Consider the following 17,375-nt stretch of genomic DNA (forward strand, 5'->3'; position numbering starts at 1 on the left):
TGTGAAAATAGTTTGAATCCCTTTTGTTCTCTCTGCGCAAAATGTCATCGATCGATACTCGCAAATAGGTGCCTGTCTTGACGGCATCAACACAGCTGGTCGCCAGAAAACAACAGTCCATGTAAACACTTCTTTCAAAATGATATTCCGTTCAAGCGGCTCTTTATGCTAACACTCTGTCCTGGTCGTGGATTGTCCTCCCCACGCCATCGACTAGACCTGCACTCGGTACAGTCACACGTTTCTCTCTCATTCTGGTCAATGGATGATTCTGAATCAGTGCGAGCATAGTCTTGTCGCTGTGGTTGGACCTTGCGGTCTGCATCAACAGTTGCTTCCTTCTCGCTCCGCACCACTTTCCCGGAATTCTGCTGGGTCAACCGGAGGGGGCTCTTTCTGCTGACCGGACTCGCCGGAGTGAAGTCATCTTCTTTCAAGTCGATACCAGAGTCACTGTTCATGCCATCTATCCGTTCCCCCGTCGAGTCCGCCGATGTATCAAGCTTGAGAAATCCCTCCAAAGACTGATCTTCTTGCTTTGAAACTTCACCCAACAGATATGTATCGTCCAATTCTTCCCACGCCCAAGTCGACGGCTCTTTTGATCGTATTCCGGGATCTGACATTGACCATGCCCAATGGTGTTCTGTTACATAGCCCTCTGGGAGCTTCATTTTGGATCTGTTGTCGGGAGCGTGGCACAAGCGTGTAAGGCAATGGCTATAACACACAACCGCGGATGTGAGGCCACATTTGTGCCGTATGAAAGCGTAGGGTGAGGTCTATCCTCACTAAGAATGCTTTTTCAGTATTCTAGACATAGAATAAGAATTTCGCGGTAGACTTGCTTTGTCCGCAGTCACAATTATGAATTGAGAACAGCTCGATAGTCAAGGGAAAGGCATTCCCTGAAATGTGGAATCAACGAGAGTGCTAAAACAACAGCCGGCTTGATTAGGCAGCCATTCCCTACCTTGTCTGGGTTATTGTTCTACCAAGTTTGTTACTCACAGGATTGCTAAGGATGATATGACCGTCTAGCCAACCAATCTAATCACCATATTTTGCAGAGCAAAAGCTCCCGGGCAAAAGGCGTTGTTTGCGAAGTACTCCTGTGCCGTTCTTGTTTGCAGATAGACAACCTGAAGCACCATGCGGTTTTCCTTTCATTAAACAATTCACATAGGCCTACATCAAGAACTTTTGGAAGGGAAAGACTTCGTTGACATGCCATTGTCATACACTATCGTACATGAATGACTGCGAAGCGCTGACTGAGCAGTGGATGATTTGGTAAAGAACATTAGATGCTGAACAGATGCTGAGTAATTTCTTCAGGACTTTGTCATTTGAATAAACCCACCGTGTTTTTCGTACTCGGGTAACCTGCCTACGCAACCTTCACGTCATTTGAATCTCAAGTCTTGTACTCCATCCTCCTTCTCCTTACCACCTGTGCACTTAATACGAGCAATGAGAGTGGAACAAATCACCATCTCGGACTTCTTGACTCTCAAGAGTCCTGTCGGATAGAAAAATCCATGGCCTGAGGTAATTATTGTGAGCTAAACTGTGTCGCAGCCATGCCGTTAGTACCTGATCAAGCAAAGGAGTCGCCCTTGAAAACCCTTTGCTCAACCGTCGAAGTCGTACAGCTGTGTCCAGTGTCACTGGTGATCAGACCAGTATTTCTTGATTCGAGGAACAAGTCTAAAGTACATGGCCCCCCGTCTCGCGCTCTTATCCCGAAAGGATCTCAGTAAAGCTTTGTGAAGGACCGTCTCGAGGCGCAACGTGGCGAAAGACCTTCCGCATTGGGAAGCAGTTTCGACAGGGTCCATTATAGACGCTACAGCTTAATTGCGACGGCCACCAAGATCCAACCACCACACTGAAGATCAAAATTAGATACGGGTCTGGATTTTGAAAGTTTGACAGATGCCGCAGGATTGTGGAGAGCAGCAACATCCCTGAGCAAGATGTATTTGTATGTGTATATATGGTCTCCCAGACGGTTATGGCCATATGGTACGTTTTCAATCAATCCCATCTTCACACGATCCGAATACTTTCCACTGTTCTTCCAAGGCATACATTATCGCACCTGGTCACTACCCCTTATATCTTTTGTTCGGGAACAAGATCACACATACAACTATGGCGGTAGATGCTGTTTCTACCGCGAAGTTGGTCGTCTACATCATCTTCGCACCGATTGCTCTCTTTTGCTTTCTCAAGCACCGCAAACTCGGTCCTCTCGGATGGTGGTACGTCAATGTGTTCTGTGTGCTCCGACTAGTCACAGGCGCTATCGGCATACATGGGAACAAAAATGGCGAAGCCTATACCATCCTCAATAGTATCGGTATTTCGCCTCTAATGTTGGCAGTATCTGGTCTTATTGATGAAGCGTAAGTTGACATGACCATGCGGTTCTCCGACCTTGCCCTGTCAAAAGCTAAATTGTGACAACTAGGAAGCGTGCCACAAATCCACGATCGCAGTCCAAATCTAACATCTTATTCGAGCTTGTTTTCCATGGCATAGTTATAGCCGGGATGGCTTTGGTTATCGTCGCCATCGTTCATTTTGAAGAAAATCAGGATATTTCTTCAAGTAAGACGGAACTGGATGTCGGTTCGGCCATTTCTTGTATAGCTTATGGTCTCCTGGTTTTCTGGGCTGTGCTGAGCTTCTTTCAATCGCGCCTGCACTCCGAGAATGTCAAACCAACTGTCGTCCGATGTGGAAAAACAGTGAGTCGTCGCACGCTAAGATACTTCCAAAGAAGAAGAAAAAAACTGCTAACGTTCTACGCCAACAGATACTCCTTGCTTGCCTTGCTAGCCTGCCTCTCATTGCGATCCGCATTGGTTGGGGTGTGGCCTACCTCGAGCTCAAGATCCATCACCCGAACTCTGGCTTCCTCACATCCTTGGCCGTCATGGTTTGCCTGAATGTTGTCCCAGAAATGGTCATTATAGCGGTGCTTCTCGCAGCTGGTGTCGCCACTCACAGGTTACAAGACGCCATGACAGCCGGGACCAGGTCGCGCAGTGGCAGGAGATGAACATGAACAAGGTGTGGAGGAAGTTGTGACTAACGGCAGGGAGAAATCGAGATGCAGACTGGGTTCTTCGGGCATCCTGGGAAATAAAAATTGAAGCGTATCACGTTCACATCCCAGAGGAAGCGCTAGACGCTGACGAAATCGTGAATTGTCTTATTAAGGAGTTCGATACGGTATCATTAGAATTTTTTTGGATATGGGATAGTTTATGAAACAAATTCTTGTATGATGGCCTGGACTGTGAAAGACTAAGGTGTTTTTGACCAAGTAATTGAAGTACTCAGCCCTGTCTGCGCCACTCAAAGAGAATCGATCGGGCGTTCCGTGCCTTTAGGGACGAAGCCTTGCGATCGGCAGGGCTGCCGGCAAATCTCCACCGAGTCACTTATCAATGAAAAAGTCGGTGCCTGGGGCTGAGAATGTAGGATCCTCTCCACCAACTTACATAAGGATTCGAGACGTACGTCTTCGTGGTATAATCCAGAAATCTCGAAGGCACAGTGCTTCTCTTCGTATCAAAGTCTTCACGCCATTCCGATATTGGTCACCTTTTCGACAGGACACCTCTTTTCAAACCCTGACGAGATCGACTTGTCTAGTTCAGCCACATACATCCTGGCGAAGCAGGGGCCACTTCGTTCGCCGTACTTCTGATGGTGTACACTGGGAAGTTATCCAAGGCTTGTCAACCTTGTCGTGACAAGCGACGGAAGGTGAGTGCCCGCGCTATACTCTTTTTTTCCTGGTATTGAAGATGGGATTCATTGGCTTCAGTCCAGCATAAACTATGAAGACAACTACGGAATCAAGATGCCCATGACCCGTGGCTCGACATCTCCGCTGAACAACATGTCTGAGTCAACTAACCTTCATTTTGGCAGTGTGATTTAAAAACACCACAATGCTCACAGTGTGTACGGCTCAAAACCTCCTGTTATGGATATCGCGACACTCAGGAATTGGCCTTTCGCGATGAAACCACTCATGTAGTGCAAAGGGTACGAGGCAATAGAAGGTCAAGGTCGAAGTCCCGGGCGCAAGACGTGCAGCCTTCCACTGCAGACCGTGTGTTGATCCCCAACCCGCAGTCGCCAGGCGAGGAAAATGAGTCAGAAAGAGAAGGAGGTGGTAGTGAAGGCGATGGCGAACGAAGACGATCGAGACAGCCGATGCTCTTAACCCTTTGGGCACCCCCCGAGGACATCGCTCTAGGATACTTCCTCTTTGTCTTCTCCCAAAACGGCCCTTTCAACTTTTTACCTGGGTTTTTGCCCGCCCTGATAGAGGACGAGGAGATCATGCAAGCCATCTACGCACCAGCTCTGGCCGCTCTAGCCCTATACTATAGTTCCCCGAGATTGCTACGCGAGGCTCGCTCCTACTACGCCACGACGTTGGGTCAAACGAACAAAGCCCTCAGCGACCCCCGCTTGGCTGTCCTCGACAAAACGCTCCTCAGTGTCCTCCTTCTCACTTCCTTCGAGGCCCTGACCTTCAGCGGCCGGAGTTCGCCTCGCAACTGGAACTCGCACGTCAAGGGTTCAACCAATCTCCTCGTCTTGAGAGAAGCGGCGCATATCGATACCGAGCTGGGCCGCCACCTTATGTACCATGCCAGCGTCGCCATACTGGCCAACTGCACCACATACCGCCTCCATGTACCGGCGGCCTTCCGGCACCTGCAAGGACACGCTGTCTGGCCTCAAAGAGGGGCGACAGAATCGCTGGGCATTGACCACACAAGGCGCCACCTCATCGGCCTCATGATGCGCTTTGCCACGATGTCGGCTAGCATGAACGGCATGTTGGCGACAGAGCTCGTGACAAAGTGCGTCGAGATCGACGCCGAGGCAGCGGCCTTGTTGGATGTGCTACGAGAATACATGCCCTACCAAATCATCGACGTCACCACTGACAGTGAGGAACTACAAAAACTCACAAAGGGCACCGAGGTCTGCGCCTACAATGGCATAATTCACAATTATCAGACGCGGCAGGAGTTACGCCTCTTCAACAGCATACGGATGATACGACTCGTCCTCAACGAATGGATCTTCTGTGCCTTTGACCATAGTCTCCGTGGCGTCATTCTCGATGAGCCGCAGCCGGGAACACTCTTGTCTGAGAAATGGAACGAGTTGCCACAAGAGGCCTCTCTGCGTGCCGCCGAGCACATCAATGACATAATCGCCAGTGTCCCGTACTCTGTCGAGTTGTTGCCGTCCGCGTTCCGGATGACGGCAAGGTCATTGATTTGGCCTCTAGCTGCGACAGCTGGTTCCGAAGTGTGCCCGTTGGATGCTAAACTGTACATTATCGGAAGGCTGAAGGAGCTTGCACGTTTGCATGATTTCCCTCAAGCCAAGGAAGCAGCTACTATGTTGGAGGAAGGTGTAGATTTGGAAGACTGGTAAGTCTACCTAGCCTAACAACTCTGATCTCAAAAGTTTAGCTTGGTCGATTGTGATTGGTCTTGAAACTAACAAGTCTTTGCGCCTGTAGGGTCCATATACTTCACTTCTCTTGACAGCCTTATCAGACTACTATGGAATATAATTGGACCTTGTACAGTGCAGTGCTACGTACAGTGATCCCTACCAAGATGACGTTTGTAGGTGATTGCTTGGGTCTAGACGACATGGCTGAGTAGATACCCGGGACGCTAGTTTTTGAATGGGGGATTGCAGGGTCATAAAAAGCCAGCTACCCCTTGATGATATTAGTCGGTGTACTCGGCGGAGTAGTAAGGTACGGATACGAGGAATCCCCTCAGAGATGTCTGTGTGTGTGTGTTATATCAAATTGACGTGGGTACCTACCTAGACAGAACTTTTCCCCCTTTGATAGGTCGAGAGTCACGCAGGAAGGATGCCCCTCTTATGGTTTGTCGAAAAGGTAGCCGGATTTGGTGAAACGCACGAGGGCAGCGTCCTCAACTCTAACATCAGAGATTGGTCGTTGTATCAAAGCGCGCACACACACTCACTCAAGCCACGAGGTAGCTTGTCTATTAGAATGGCGCAGCCGTTGCCACTGTCTACCTATGCGAGGTATATAAATCGACATCTCCCACTACCAGGTCTGAGCATCATCAATATATATTCAGGACCGATTCAACCTTTGTTCCAGCGTCATCAGATTCCGAAAATTAAAAAGAAAAACACTCTTCGGGTCCCGATTTTCTTTCCCTCTCCTCGCCTTGCTCCTTTACGGTCCTTTTCCCTGTCATCAATAGCAACAAACCAAATCAGCGACGCCGAGTCAGTCAATTTGAATCAAACAATGTGTCTTGCTGGACTTGGTTATATGCTTTTCAAAAAGCAAGGAGACGGACATGACTATGAAGATCGGGAGGACGAATTGTAGGTTTGTTGCTTGCGCGTTTTTCCCCCTTTTTTCATCTTCAGTGTCCCTCGGATGGTTGCACCGGCTCTCTCTTCCATGAAACCGAATCATACAGACTCCATGACTGACGACGACACGTATCAATCATCATTAGAGATAATTACCGCAATGACAGTCGCAACGCGAGAAGAAACGGACACGGAAACAATCAAAAGTCAACCCCAACAGGAGGACCATCACCAGGACGGGAACCTGCCCCGGTTTATGCCGGAGATATGATGAACTCTGGCCACAATCGCAACGGGCGATAAGAAGAAAAAATTACCTAGATAATTAGCAGAGAGAGACGGAAAGAAGATGGCAATGATTGGCTCGTGCTCATGGTGCAACCATGGTGTGTCTGTCATATGTTGGGGAGGAGAGGCTGAGAGCGTACAAGAGAGGGTCACTGTATGACACAGTGTGAGGGAGGTGTTTTCCATACACACACACACACACACACACACACACACACACAACAAAATTTAGTTTCTCTAGACCAACCAGTAAATCACTCCCCATGTCATTTCACCGTGATTGAATGATCCAGGAGTTCTTTTGGATTCAGGTAGAAGAAGTAGCGGGTTCTGTATCGGTGGTCAATTGATGACAAAATTTCTCCTTTCTCTTCCCATCAATCAATCCACTGACATCGACGGAAGAATATACACGTGCAGTTGTGGTTGTTGATCATTTCCCAACTGTCCTCGTGAGATATGCCTAATCGAGTTTAACACGTTTCCAAAACGTACCTTTCCGTTGTTCATTTCCTCTGTGTACGAAGTAACCAGACCCATTTGTTGAGGACGCAAATGAACAAATGGATGCCGAATGCCGATCGAAGGGGGGGAGAAACTGTCGGGCCTGAGATGAGTCGTCATCAAGCTTTTGACCAAGCCTTTTTTTTGTTTTTGCTTGTCCTTGTTGGAAAGGTTGGAACCATGCCGATCTTTCTCGGGAGGGCGGACAAAACGGTTCGTCGCCTGTACTGTACTTTTGGGGGCCGGTGAGTTTTGTTGTACGGAGTACGTCCGATGAGCCACGAGGGACAAAGAGTGTCATTTCAGGCCCCCCTATTATGTATCGAGTACCTCCATTGCACGGGCCGGTGCATTTCTCTTGCAACTAACATCCCGGGTCATGATTGGTCCTGCATCATGAATACCTAGGTAGGGTTGGCGTGTCATTTGCCTTACAGCAATAACCTTACCTGGTTGGGTATGCACTTCGAGCCGAGGTGCTGCTGTAGATCACTTTCGCAAGATATACTTGTTGGATCTCAACAGTAACAAGCCTATGGAGTAACTCGTACTGGGGGTTCGTTGGTCTTACAAGTTCTTTTCGAGTGAGGCAGTACCTTCGTGACAAGTAATGTTCACGACGTCGTCATCATAATCTGACCGTCCCTTTCCCTGCAGGGTACTTACCTTCCTCGGCGTGGTGTGTGTGTGTGTGTGTGTGTGTGTGTGTGTGTGTGTGTGTGTGTGTGTGTGGCTTTGGTGGCCTTGCGGGAGGGACCGCTGGCCTTTCAGGGTCACACATCATAGCAACGCAACACGCCTCCCCTCGTATGGCTGGCTGTGTGCATTGGGTAGGTCACTGTACACGGAGTGCCCGTACGAGAACGACATATAATAAACAATGAGAAGCCATGAGAGAGAATATCCCTCCTGTGTCAATCCCTTTTCACAAGCAACTTTACACAACTCCATAGCTTCACCTATACCTGATAACTACTTTTCGAGCCTTCAAGGTCATCATACCTTTCAATCATGGGGTTGATCAGGAACGCCATTGGTTCTGCACTTGCACCACCAGATATGAACAATGGAATGAATGGACGAAAGATGCAACTTTTGGGACCCAACACCTCCTCCTCCTCGTCTTCATCCTCCTACAACAGCAGACAGCCTCGAGGTGGGGTGTACGAACAAGATTACAGGAGTGATTACCGGAGTTCATCGTACGACTCTAGAGACAATCGCCGCCAGTACCAGCAGCGTGGTCGCTACAGGAACGAAGATGAAGGATATCACTCAGACCGCCGGCCATATTCACCTCCAGAGAGACGTACTTCTCCCAAAGAGACCTATCAACAATATTCCCCCAAACGCAAACCGAAGTATGAATACCGAGAAGAGGAAGAGGTAGACGCACCTCCATCATACAGTCTTCACCCAGATCCGTCACCCGCGCGCTCAGCAGGATATTATAACGAAGATGGAGGCCGTCGCGATTTGACAGACAACGATTCCGCGTATCAGGATGCGTATCGTCAAGAATATTCTTACCTCCAGTCAAGGTCCATGGATCAGGTCTCCTCCCGCTCCGGACCCGGGCGTGATATGGATCAGAACTTTCGTCCCCTCGCTCTCCCGCAAATCGACTACCAGGATGGATCGCCCTTTCTGCGAGGGTACAGCGACGAGCTGCGATACTATGGGGTTACGGAGCGAGTATATTTCGAGGCTCTGGATGCGATCAATGTGGCTCGCATCCCAAATCCCGAAAATCAAATCTTCCAAAAGGGAGCCGGTATTGCCGGATTCTTCGTGTAAGTTTTTCATCCGCCGCTTGACAGAAAGATGACTGACCCTTGCCTCACAGACCTGGGGCCGCTGCCATTGGTTTAATGGCTGGCCAAGTAGGCGTTGGACTGGCAAGCCACTTTGGCCATGCGTCATTGGTAAACAGAGTCCTCTCAAAAGTCAACCTGGAAATATTTGTGCCAAACGGCCTGGAAATATGGTAAGCACAGGTCTTTGTGCCCCTGGTGTATGAGGAGGTTCGCAGGCTCACGGACGTTGTCAACAGTATCTGCAACGCAAAAGATGTCGACGGGGAGCTTGGTCTCTCTCAGTACGACGCACAGAGAAGGTTCATCCCCGGCCCTTATCCGCAAGACAGAGTCGCGGCGTATGGTGGCCTTCTTGCTCCCTTGACCAAAGTCCTACCACCTGTCGAGAATGCCGGTCGGCACGACCCACTTGCTGGTATAGGGAATTTCCTCAACAATCGAGCAACGCAAAAGAAGGTGAGAAAGGCACAGAAACGCGAGGCCAAGGGGAAGGATAAGAAAATGAACCGGCTTGAAGGTTCGGTCCAGTGGGTAAGTTGCCGAGATTCTTTCCCTCCTCTTCCTCAAAGTTACCCAGGCAGGCTAACTAGATGTGCACAGATCATGGTGAGACAAGCGTCACCCGGTGCTGTGGAACACTGGCAGAAGACTTTAAAACAAAGCGATCGCGAGTTGGAACAAGACCAAGCACAAGAAACGGCATCCCGGAGGCGAGGCCATAGCTTCTGAGGCTATGTACCAACATGAGTATTGAGCGTTGTCGTTTTGATGAATATATGTAGGGCCGCTTGATGATCTTGATAAAAGGTAGAAAGCGTTGGTTCCCTCAGGCTCCATTGTCGTTTCAGTTGCAAGTACGAAGTAATTCCTGGTGAAATGTGATGACGTTGTCGCCTCGGAAAAGTTGCCAAGGATGAAAGACGCTCATTCTGGCCCCCGCGGCTGAAGTGCTTTTGATAGATTCAATCTCCCTCTTTTCCGCCTCTTCAAAGATTTGCCAGTATCGAGAATTACCTTGCAACATTCTATTGTTTCATTCGAGTAGGAGTCATTGCGAATAACCCTTTCCCTTTTGCTTGCTGAATACGTCACCATTTTCCCAGGGAGATGATGGGATGGGAGACAACAATACAGTGGCCGCTGATTACGAAGATGTCCAAGTGACTGTAGTCATTGAGCCCGGCTTTGAAACGCTCGTGCTCGATGAGTCTTGTCGATTCGGTGGCTTTGTAAGATTTATCATTTCAGTTGTCAGGGGTTTGCCCTGCGCTGGTTTGGGCGTCCATTTTCCGTCAAAGACTCTTCGCCCAAAAATGGCTTAGTGGTGGGGGAGCAATTAGGATCGTCCGGAAAACACATGGGGGTTCATACCCATCTACCCCGGACTCGGCTGGATGTCCTGCAAGCCCTTTGCGTCACCAACACTCCGGAGGGGAGGTCGATGCAAAAGCAAGTATCGATCCAGCCATCGGTTAATCAGCCTTTAGAAATACATGCGGAATGGACACTGATAGAAGGTATGTCGAGAGGTATAAGTCTCTTCGGGTTTCTCCCCCAAAGGAGTGCATCGCAGTTCAAAGACACACCACATTTGCCTTACTGACAGAGAGCTTGACTATTGTTGAACACTTAAACCACGCAGACTCGACTACCTTTTTACCTTTGATACTCGGCCTCAAGGACATGTCGACAATGCAGACCTCTGCAGATCTCACTTCTGATTTTTATCAAAGCAATCTGATGACCCAGTATTCCGATTGGTCGTTTCTTCCCTCGACGTATCCAGACAACGACTCCAACCGTGTTGTGGACTTCTTTCTAGATTTGCTTCAAGACCAAAGTGCCCAAGCAGAACACATTCGTCGAGCATCAAGCATTATCGAAAGCGATTCTTCCGACGTTATTTCCTCGAGCCACCAATTGTCGGACGCATACATCATGCCGGAAGAAATGCCCAGCCCTGCACCAAGCACAACTTATACTCTGCACAGTTCACATTCCGCTGAAAATACCCCACTTCAAGGAGTGCTTGTCCCAGGCATGCTATCCGAAAAAGACCGGAGGCACCGTCGAAGGGAGCAGAACCGTAAAGCGCAACATGCTTTCAGAGAGAAGCGAAAAGTTGAAGCCCGCAAAGTGGAAAATGAACTTGCCGAGTTAAAGTCGCAACTCGCTAGACTCCGACACAACGCTGCGACTTCGGGATGGACAATCTGTGTGAAATGTCGAAACTTCTACCCTCCCGGCGTAAATGCGAGTATGGATGCAGATGCTGAGCCTAGAACTCCACCCTACCTTGAGAGCCTTGTTCCTGGGTTCATCAATGAAAAGTGGTGACAATCCCCGTTGGACGACGAAGACATCAGCCAGCCTTTTTGCTCACCTGTGCGTCTGCAAAGCTGGAAAACATACTGATAAGACACGATACTTGTCGTAACGCCGACTGTCAAAAGAAAGGCGACTGCTGCGCAAAAGTTCAAAGATCTTCCCACCATGAATCTTCACGAGCCACGGACGACGCTGGCTCCAAGCCGAATTCTCCGCGCCGTGTTCAGGAACTGGACAAATTGCCGGAATAGCGCTTCGATTGATACGAGTATGAAGCAGACAGGGGAAGACCACTCGGCTCGAAGACCATATAGGAGCCGAGAGGAATCGGATTCGATCAATCATGGTAATATTAGGGGCGATGAAAGTGAACAGAAGTAATTTTACACCAATTTCTGTACGAAGGTTTCTCTATCAATGGTGAGAAACACAGATCCGTATGAAAAGAAATGCAGATATTTTTTGATCTTTATTTTCGGCTGTGATACATCGAAAATTGGGGAAAAAAAGTAAAATACAAAAAGAAAACTCTAAGGGCTGAACTGGGCTAATCGATTTGTTAGTTAACTGTTGTAGTTGTGCGGAGGAGAAAAATCCATACAATCGAACCCAGGACCTCTTGCAATCAAGTTCAATCAAGTACCCAAAGCAAGAATCATACTACTAGACCATTCAGCCGTAGTTTGAAAACCAAGCCTGTGCGGCTGGATTGTACGATATTTAGCCGTTGATAAAATATAACCAGACAAAAGTATTGGATGGGTGGCAAGTGGACCGCAACGGCTAAACATCGGATGCCAATAGTTGCGAAAGTCTGAACCTCGAAAAATAATTTTGGAGAGTAGAGACATGTTCACCATTTGAAGTACTTTTTGCAGTACGGTACTCCAAGTCAAGATGGTGAGCCTCAAGGAGCGAGCAAGAGAATTGGAATTGACCAGGAGAAAAGGTTTGTTCTAAATCAGTTTGGCTCTGTTACATCGGCTAACATACAACCAGACTTTGACCCAGAAGACGATTCTTTTCGCCGCGCAGACGACGATGATGATGACTCCGAAGCCGAAGAGCCAGTAGATGGCGAGAATGGTCGAGAACATTATGAAACTGTGGGAAAGAGCACACTCCGAGAACCGGAACAGGTCCGCCTGGGAGCAAAATATGGCGGCGTCGCAGTCAGTCGCAAAGACTTGGAAAATGAAGACGAAGATGAAGACGATCCATTTGCGCCCGAGGATGAGGACGATAAAGAAGAAGATCCTTTTGCGAAACCAAAGGACAACCTGAGCGACGATGACGCATCAGACATACTCGCCGATGGGAATATGGGTTCAGACGTCGACGAAGACTCTGAAATCGATAGCGATGAAGCATTGGGTGAAAGTGATGTTGAGAGATTTAAGAACTTTACGTTTCGAGGCAGCAAGAGGAACCGCCTGGCTCCGACGGCAGAGGGCGAGTCAGGCGACGACAATGACGAAGACGAAGACTCGGAACTGTCAAAAGACTTGCCAGAAGAAGACTCGGACCTCGACATGGACCAGAGCGACGAAGTAGAGGATGATGACGATGACGATGACGATGACGACGACGACGACGACAGGGATGATTCGTCTTCAATATCATCCGAAGATACACCACAAAATGCTGCCCGGAAAGCTCTACGGCACGTCCTCTCTTCTTCCACCGCGGGTCTTGCATCGACCCTCTCCGCGGGCGCCAACGCGGACGTGAAAAAGGGCCACGCGGTCAAGAAACAACGACAGACATTCGACCGCCTCCTCGACGCCCGCATCAAACTGCAAAGGGGGGTCACGGCGACCAACGACCTCGACGGTGCTGCTCTTTCCGATGATCAAGTCAAGGCCGCGGCTCAAAAGGCCGAAGAAGCAGCTTTGTCGCTCTGGTCGACGATCGACTCGATCCGCTGTACCATCCTATCTGCGCAAGATGGTGGGTCTACAAAATCACGCAAGAGACCACTCGACGCGACCCGGTCCACGTCTCTAGCGGAACTCTGGAACCACACCCGGGATCTCGAAACCGCAGTCCATCCTCTGCGTCGAAGCACGTTGGACAAATGGCACGCCAAAACCCAACCGGCCATCGACACTGCTCCACGGTCGAAATTACTCGGCAAGCAGCAACGGCCGTCGCAATCGCGCTTCACGAGCGTCCTCGACACTTACCTCACGTCCGAAGCGTCGAAGCTGGTCGCCTCGTCCGCGCCGGCACCGGGCACGTTCGACGACGGTACCTTTTACCAAGCCCTCCTTCGCGACCTGATCACTTCACGAAACGCGAATGCGAACGCGGACGCGACCGGCACTGCCGCAGGAGAGCCGTTGCTGTTGCCCGCGAAACTCAAATCGGACAAGAACAAGAACAAGGTGGTCGAGACAAAGGCCTCCAAGGGCCGAAAGGTGCGGTACACGGTCCATGAGAAGCTGGAGAATTTCATGGCCCCAGAGGACCGAAGCACGTGGGAAGACGCGGCGAGGACCGAGTTTTTCGCCAGCCTGTTCGGCAACAGGGGGGCCCTGGACGAGGCCGCCGCCGATCGTGGAGATGGGCAGAGTGATGACGACGAGGACGGTTCCGCCGAGGTTGAAGCACTCAGGTTGTTTAGGAGTTGAGACTACAAAATGTCAGTTACCTAGGTGGGTCAATGGTGACCGTACCACAGCAATACTCCGAGGTGTATATAGTCAGAAAACAAAAATGCCAACGTCGGAGGCGATGGGTATTCACGCAGACCCATCTCCTGCATCACGCACGAGGCTTCTTTCCAAACTTGTCGCCAAAGTAATCCTCCGAACCTGTCGTGCCATTCCCGAGTATCGATACCTCGGTGGGTAGGTAACCGACAAATACAACTCTTGGGTACCTCGTCAAGAGATATTTTCTTTTTTCAAGAAGGGAACGGTGAGGATGACGAGCACCCAGACTCCATCAAGGACAGTAATAACGACCAAAAATACTAGGCAGTTACTCACAGCCGTGTGCGTTTTGCAATGGAGGGTACCTCTGCGTTTATGTCGATTGCTCAACATTTAAATCAAATGAAAAATAATACTTTTCAAGGGGAAAAAATCTTCATTGATGGGTCATTCAATGGCTCATTGATGTCATTTACAGCTGTGGAACTTATTCTCTATTGTTTCCTTTCCAGGTGCATCTCTACGACAAGTTTCCTTTCAAAGGTACCTCTTCTCCCTTCCCCAGAGTGAATTCTTACATCATCAGGCACTACTGGACTACTCCCTCCTCGTGTACCCTGGAACTTGGTAGGGTTGAGGAACATACCACTTCGGAATGTTGCCGGCCTCACGTTGTCGGTGAATGTAAGCCGCGGTAACATGACCATTCTGTGTAAAGTTTGATTGCGTGTCGTTGTTAAAGCCCACAATCGGGGAGTATTTCCGCTGCAATGGAATTGGGCTCGGTGACGACGGAATGGAGATGGCCTGTGAAGACCGAATTGGGGTTGTGTCTGCCACGCCAAGGTCTTGCTTTTGTGATACGTTCTGTGAGCCGGTATGGTTATTGTAATTATCTTCTTCAAGTGTGTCGATCCTCCCTTGTCGAGGCACCGACCCTTGATCGCCAGTCGCAGTCTTCTTGGGTGGAGATGGCAGCGAGGACGGGTCCAAATCAAGATCTTCCTCATCCTCGGAATCAAAGACTTCATTGATACCTGACCCTGTATGGTACTGTGATTGACTCTTCCCCACGTGCTGAGGCAGTTGACTGAGTGGAACCCGAAAGGAGCTCGAATCCTTGATGGTAAATTGATCCGGTCTCTGTGTTATGTCTGTTTCATGCCGTTGCGGATATGAGAACATGTTTGGAGAGGCTTGTGTGGCTTCTTGGGTTGACATCTGAGAAGGATGCGGAATCGATGCAGGGTGGATCGACTTCTGCGTAATGGCTCGTGCAGACCAAAGAGGTGAAGAGGAAGAGTGCTGTAACGTATCATTTAGTGGTACCTTTGTAGTTGAGACAACAGTACTTGAATGGTGCATGAGAGCTGGCGTCGGCAAATTGACTTCCTTATTGCCTTCTTCGTGATTGCCTTGTACTTCTGGAGTCCTTTTGTATGGCGACTCCACTAATGTGGGATAGGGAAGTGGTGTTTGAGGTGGCAACTCGTCGTCTTGGGATTGAATTTTCGTGGAATGAATGCTTGAGCGGCCACGGGGTGTAGGCGAAGAATTCGACAGTGTCATCCCTCTCGTTTCTGCGAATCCTACAGGCGTCCGTGACTGTCGAGAGGGAGAACAGATACGGTCCTCCAGGTTAATGTTGAATTGCGTATCATTGGCAATCGGAGAACCAAAAACCACTTCGTCTGCATGTAGATCTCCTCCCGATGCATCAGCTCCTTCGTTCAATGTCCCGTCATTTTGAATGTCTGAATCTATAGCACTCTTCAACTTGGAGGTTTCTCGACCTGTGCGTGTCGGAGCAATCGCGAAATCTCGGACTAATGTGGGTGATTCTTCGCTAATTTTGGCTGCCTGTAAGGGAGATATTGTTTGTGCTTCGTCCCTAATTGGGCCCCTTCTGCCCACTATGTCGGCAAGATCTGGAAGACTGTCCTGAGTGAGTGCATCGGGGGGGCTCGACAGTATCGCGTGGGCTTGACTTGTGGCAGGAATTTCTGGCTCTATATTTCGATTCTCAACCTCTGATAAAGAGGGCGTAGTGGATTGCTCTTCTTGTGGGTCATCGACCTGCGGCTGTCGTAGTTGGGGCGACGAAGATGGAATGGACCATAAGCCAGCCTCGGAGTCATCAATCCGCGCGCTTGATTGAGCTGGCTTGCGCTTGGGCAGCTTAAGAACCACGACTTTTCTTTTGCCTGGGGAGTGTTTGGCGGTATCAAGTAACTTTCCAGTCAAGCCTCTCGATGGAGACAGCAGAGAGTTCAATGAGCGCTCTGCCAGCGGTGTTCGCAACGACTGCCTACCGATGATGGAAGAGGTGTTTGTTGTACTTCTTCGCGTACTTGGTGGTAGGCTCTCTGGCGACTGGCTTGATAGAATGACGGTTCTAGACTTCTTCGGCGTCCGTAAAGCCTGAGTTTGACCAGTTTTGGTGTCGTTGGTGATAACTTCTCCTTCGTCGACTGATTCTTTTATCTCAAGTGAACATGGTGTTGTCCGGATAATTGGATCCTTACGGGAGTCTTCTGGGACACCCAGAGCCCGTTGAAAGTACTCTAGGTTTTCAGCCGCATCTGATGGCAGTCCCTGCTTGGAGGCAATCCTGCTCGAAACTCGTCTCGGTGTCACAGATTGTCCATTTTCCACTCCAGGCTGGTTTCCCCTCTTCCTACTCGGTATGTACTCTTGACTATGTAATGTAGGTGCGGTGCTCTTCCGTTTCGCTGACCGTGTAGTAGTGGGTTGGTGTGGCTTGCGTTTCCTCGGACGTCTCGGGCTTTCGTAAGGACCGTCGAATTGCGGGAGAGTGAGTTCGTGTTGCTGATTCGGGAGCATCATTTCATCGTCAAAATCATCATGGTCGGGAGGTGGGAAGCTGAAAAAGTCCATCTGCGTCAATGTGGAATTGCGTTTCTTGGGCTTCCTTGCACGTGCAGTGCGTGCTAGTGGCATCTCTTGAAGTGAATCATCTTGCTCGAAACTAGTTGAGACCGGAGTCACCCACTGCACTTGGGTAAGTGTCTGCTGGCTAGTTGTATTCCTGATGCCTATTGTCTCAATGTCATGGCATCGCGGGCGCTTTCGTGGTGCAGGAGTGACTGACTTGGCTTTCCGCTTCGTGCTCGTAATGACCCAAGATTCTTCGGACATAGCTCATAGTGAAAATTATATGAGTCTCTGACCTTTTCTGTAGACAAGGGCCGGATGCTATCTAGATTCAGTACTGATGGATTGACTATTTAAGGCGAGTACTGAAGGCGACGCGTGCCGAGTAAATGCGCGCCCGTAATGATGAAACGCGTCGCGGGGTCACCTGATTCGCAGAATGACAATTGATGATGGTCGCTCG

At 49.6% G+C, this 17,375-nt stretch overlaps 4 protein-coding genes across 4 annotated transcripts; 3 read left to right on the forward strand and 1 right to left on the reverse strand.

Annotated features, from left to right (window-relative positions):
* Positions 1 to 2,157: 2,157 nt before the first annotated feature.
* PV06_06548 (uncharacterized protein) lies at positions 2,158 to 5,484 on the forward strand (the record flags this gene model as incomplete). The annotated part of the gene is made up of 4 exons (XM_016407680.1): positions 2,158 to 2,411; positions 2,477 to 2,756; positions 2,825 to 2,947; positions 4,159 to 5,484. 4 exons carry the CDS (start codon positions 2,158 to 2,160, stop codon positions 5,482 to 5,484), a joined length of 1,983 nt encoding a protein of 660 aa, XP_016261160.1.
* A 5,065-nt stretch (positions 5,485 to 10,549) lies between these two features.
* PV06_06549 (uncharacterized protein) lies at positions 10,550 to 11,815 on the forward strand. Its single transcript, XM_016407681.1, has one exon. It carries the CDS (start codon positions 10,716 to 10,718, stop codon positions 11,367 to 11,369), a length of 654 nt encoding a protein of 217 aa, XP_016261161.1. The 5' UTR covers positions 10,550 to 10,715; the 3' UTR covers positions 11,370 to 11,815.
* Positions 11,816 to 12,240: 425 nt separating this feature from the next.
* On the forward strand, positions 12,241 to 14,045 carry PV06_06550 (uncharacterized protein). The gene is made up of 2 exons (XM_016407682.1): positions 12,241 to 12,309; positions 12,360 to 14,045. Exons 1-2 carry the CDS (start codon positions 12,258 to 12,260, stop codon positions 13,991 to 13,993), a joined length of 1,686 nt encoding a protein of 561 aa, XP_016261162.1. The 5' UTR covers positions 12,241 to 12,257; the 3' UTR covers positions 13,994 to 14,045.
* A 428-nt stretch (positions 14,046 to 14,473) lies between these two features.
* PV06_06551 (uncharacterized protein) lies at positions 14,474 to 17,176 on the reverse strand (the record flags this gene model as incomplete). The annotated part of the gene is made up of 1 exon (XM_016407683.1): positions 14,474 to 17,176. One exon carries the CDS (start codon positions 17,174 to 17,176, stop codon positions 14,615 to 14,617), a length of 2,562 nt encoding a protein of 853 aa, XP_016261163.1. The 3' UTR covers positions 14,474 to 14,614.
* Positions 17,177 to 17,375: the final 199 nt, after the last annotated feature.

This window comes from Exophiala oligosperma (genome assembly GCF_000835515.1).
Source record: "Exophiala oligosperma strain CBS 72588 unplaced genomic scaffold supercont1.6, whole genome shotgun sequence".
Classification (NCBI taxonomy): domain Eukaryota; kingdom Fungi; phylum Ascomycota; class Eurotiomycetes; order Chaetothyriales; family Herpotrichiellaceae; genus Exophiala; species Exophiala oligosperma.

What these genes read in the sequence shown, in the direction of transcription:
- PV06_06549 (XM_016407681.1), top strand. Translation starts at nt 10,716, where the DNA reads ATGTCGACAATGCAGACCTCTGCAGATCTCACTTCTGATTTTTATCAA.
- PV06_06550 (XM_016407682.1), top strand. Translation starts at nt 12,258, where the DNA reads ATGGTGAGCCTCAAGGAGCGAGCAAGAGAATTGGAATTGACCAGGAGA. An exon ending in GGAATTGACCAGGAGAAAAG is followed by an intron (nt 12,310 to 12,359) that starts GTTTGTTCTAAA and finishes ACATACAACCAG; the next exon opens with ACTTTGACCCAGAAGACGAT.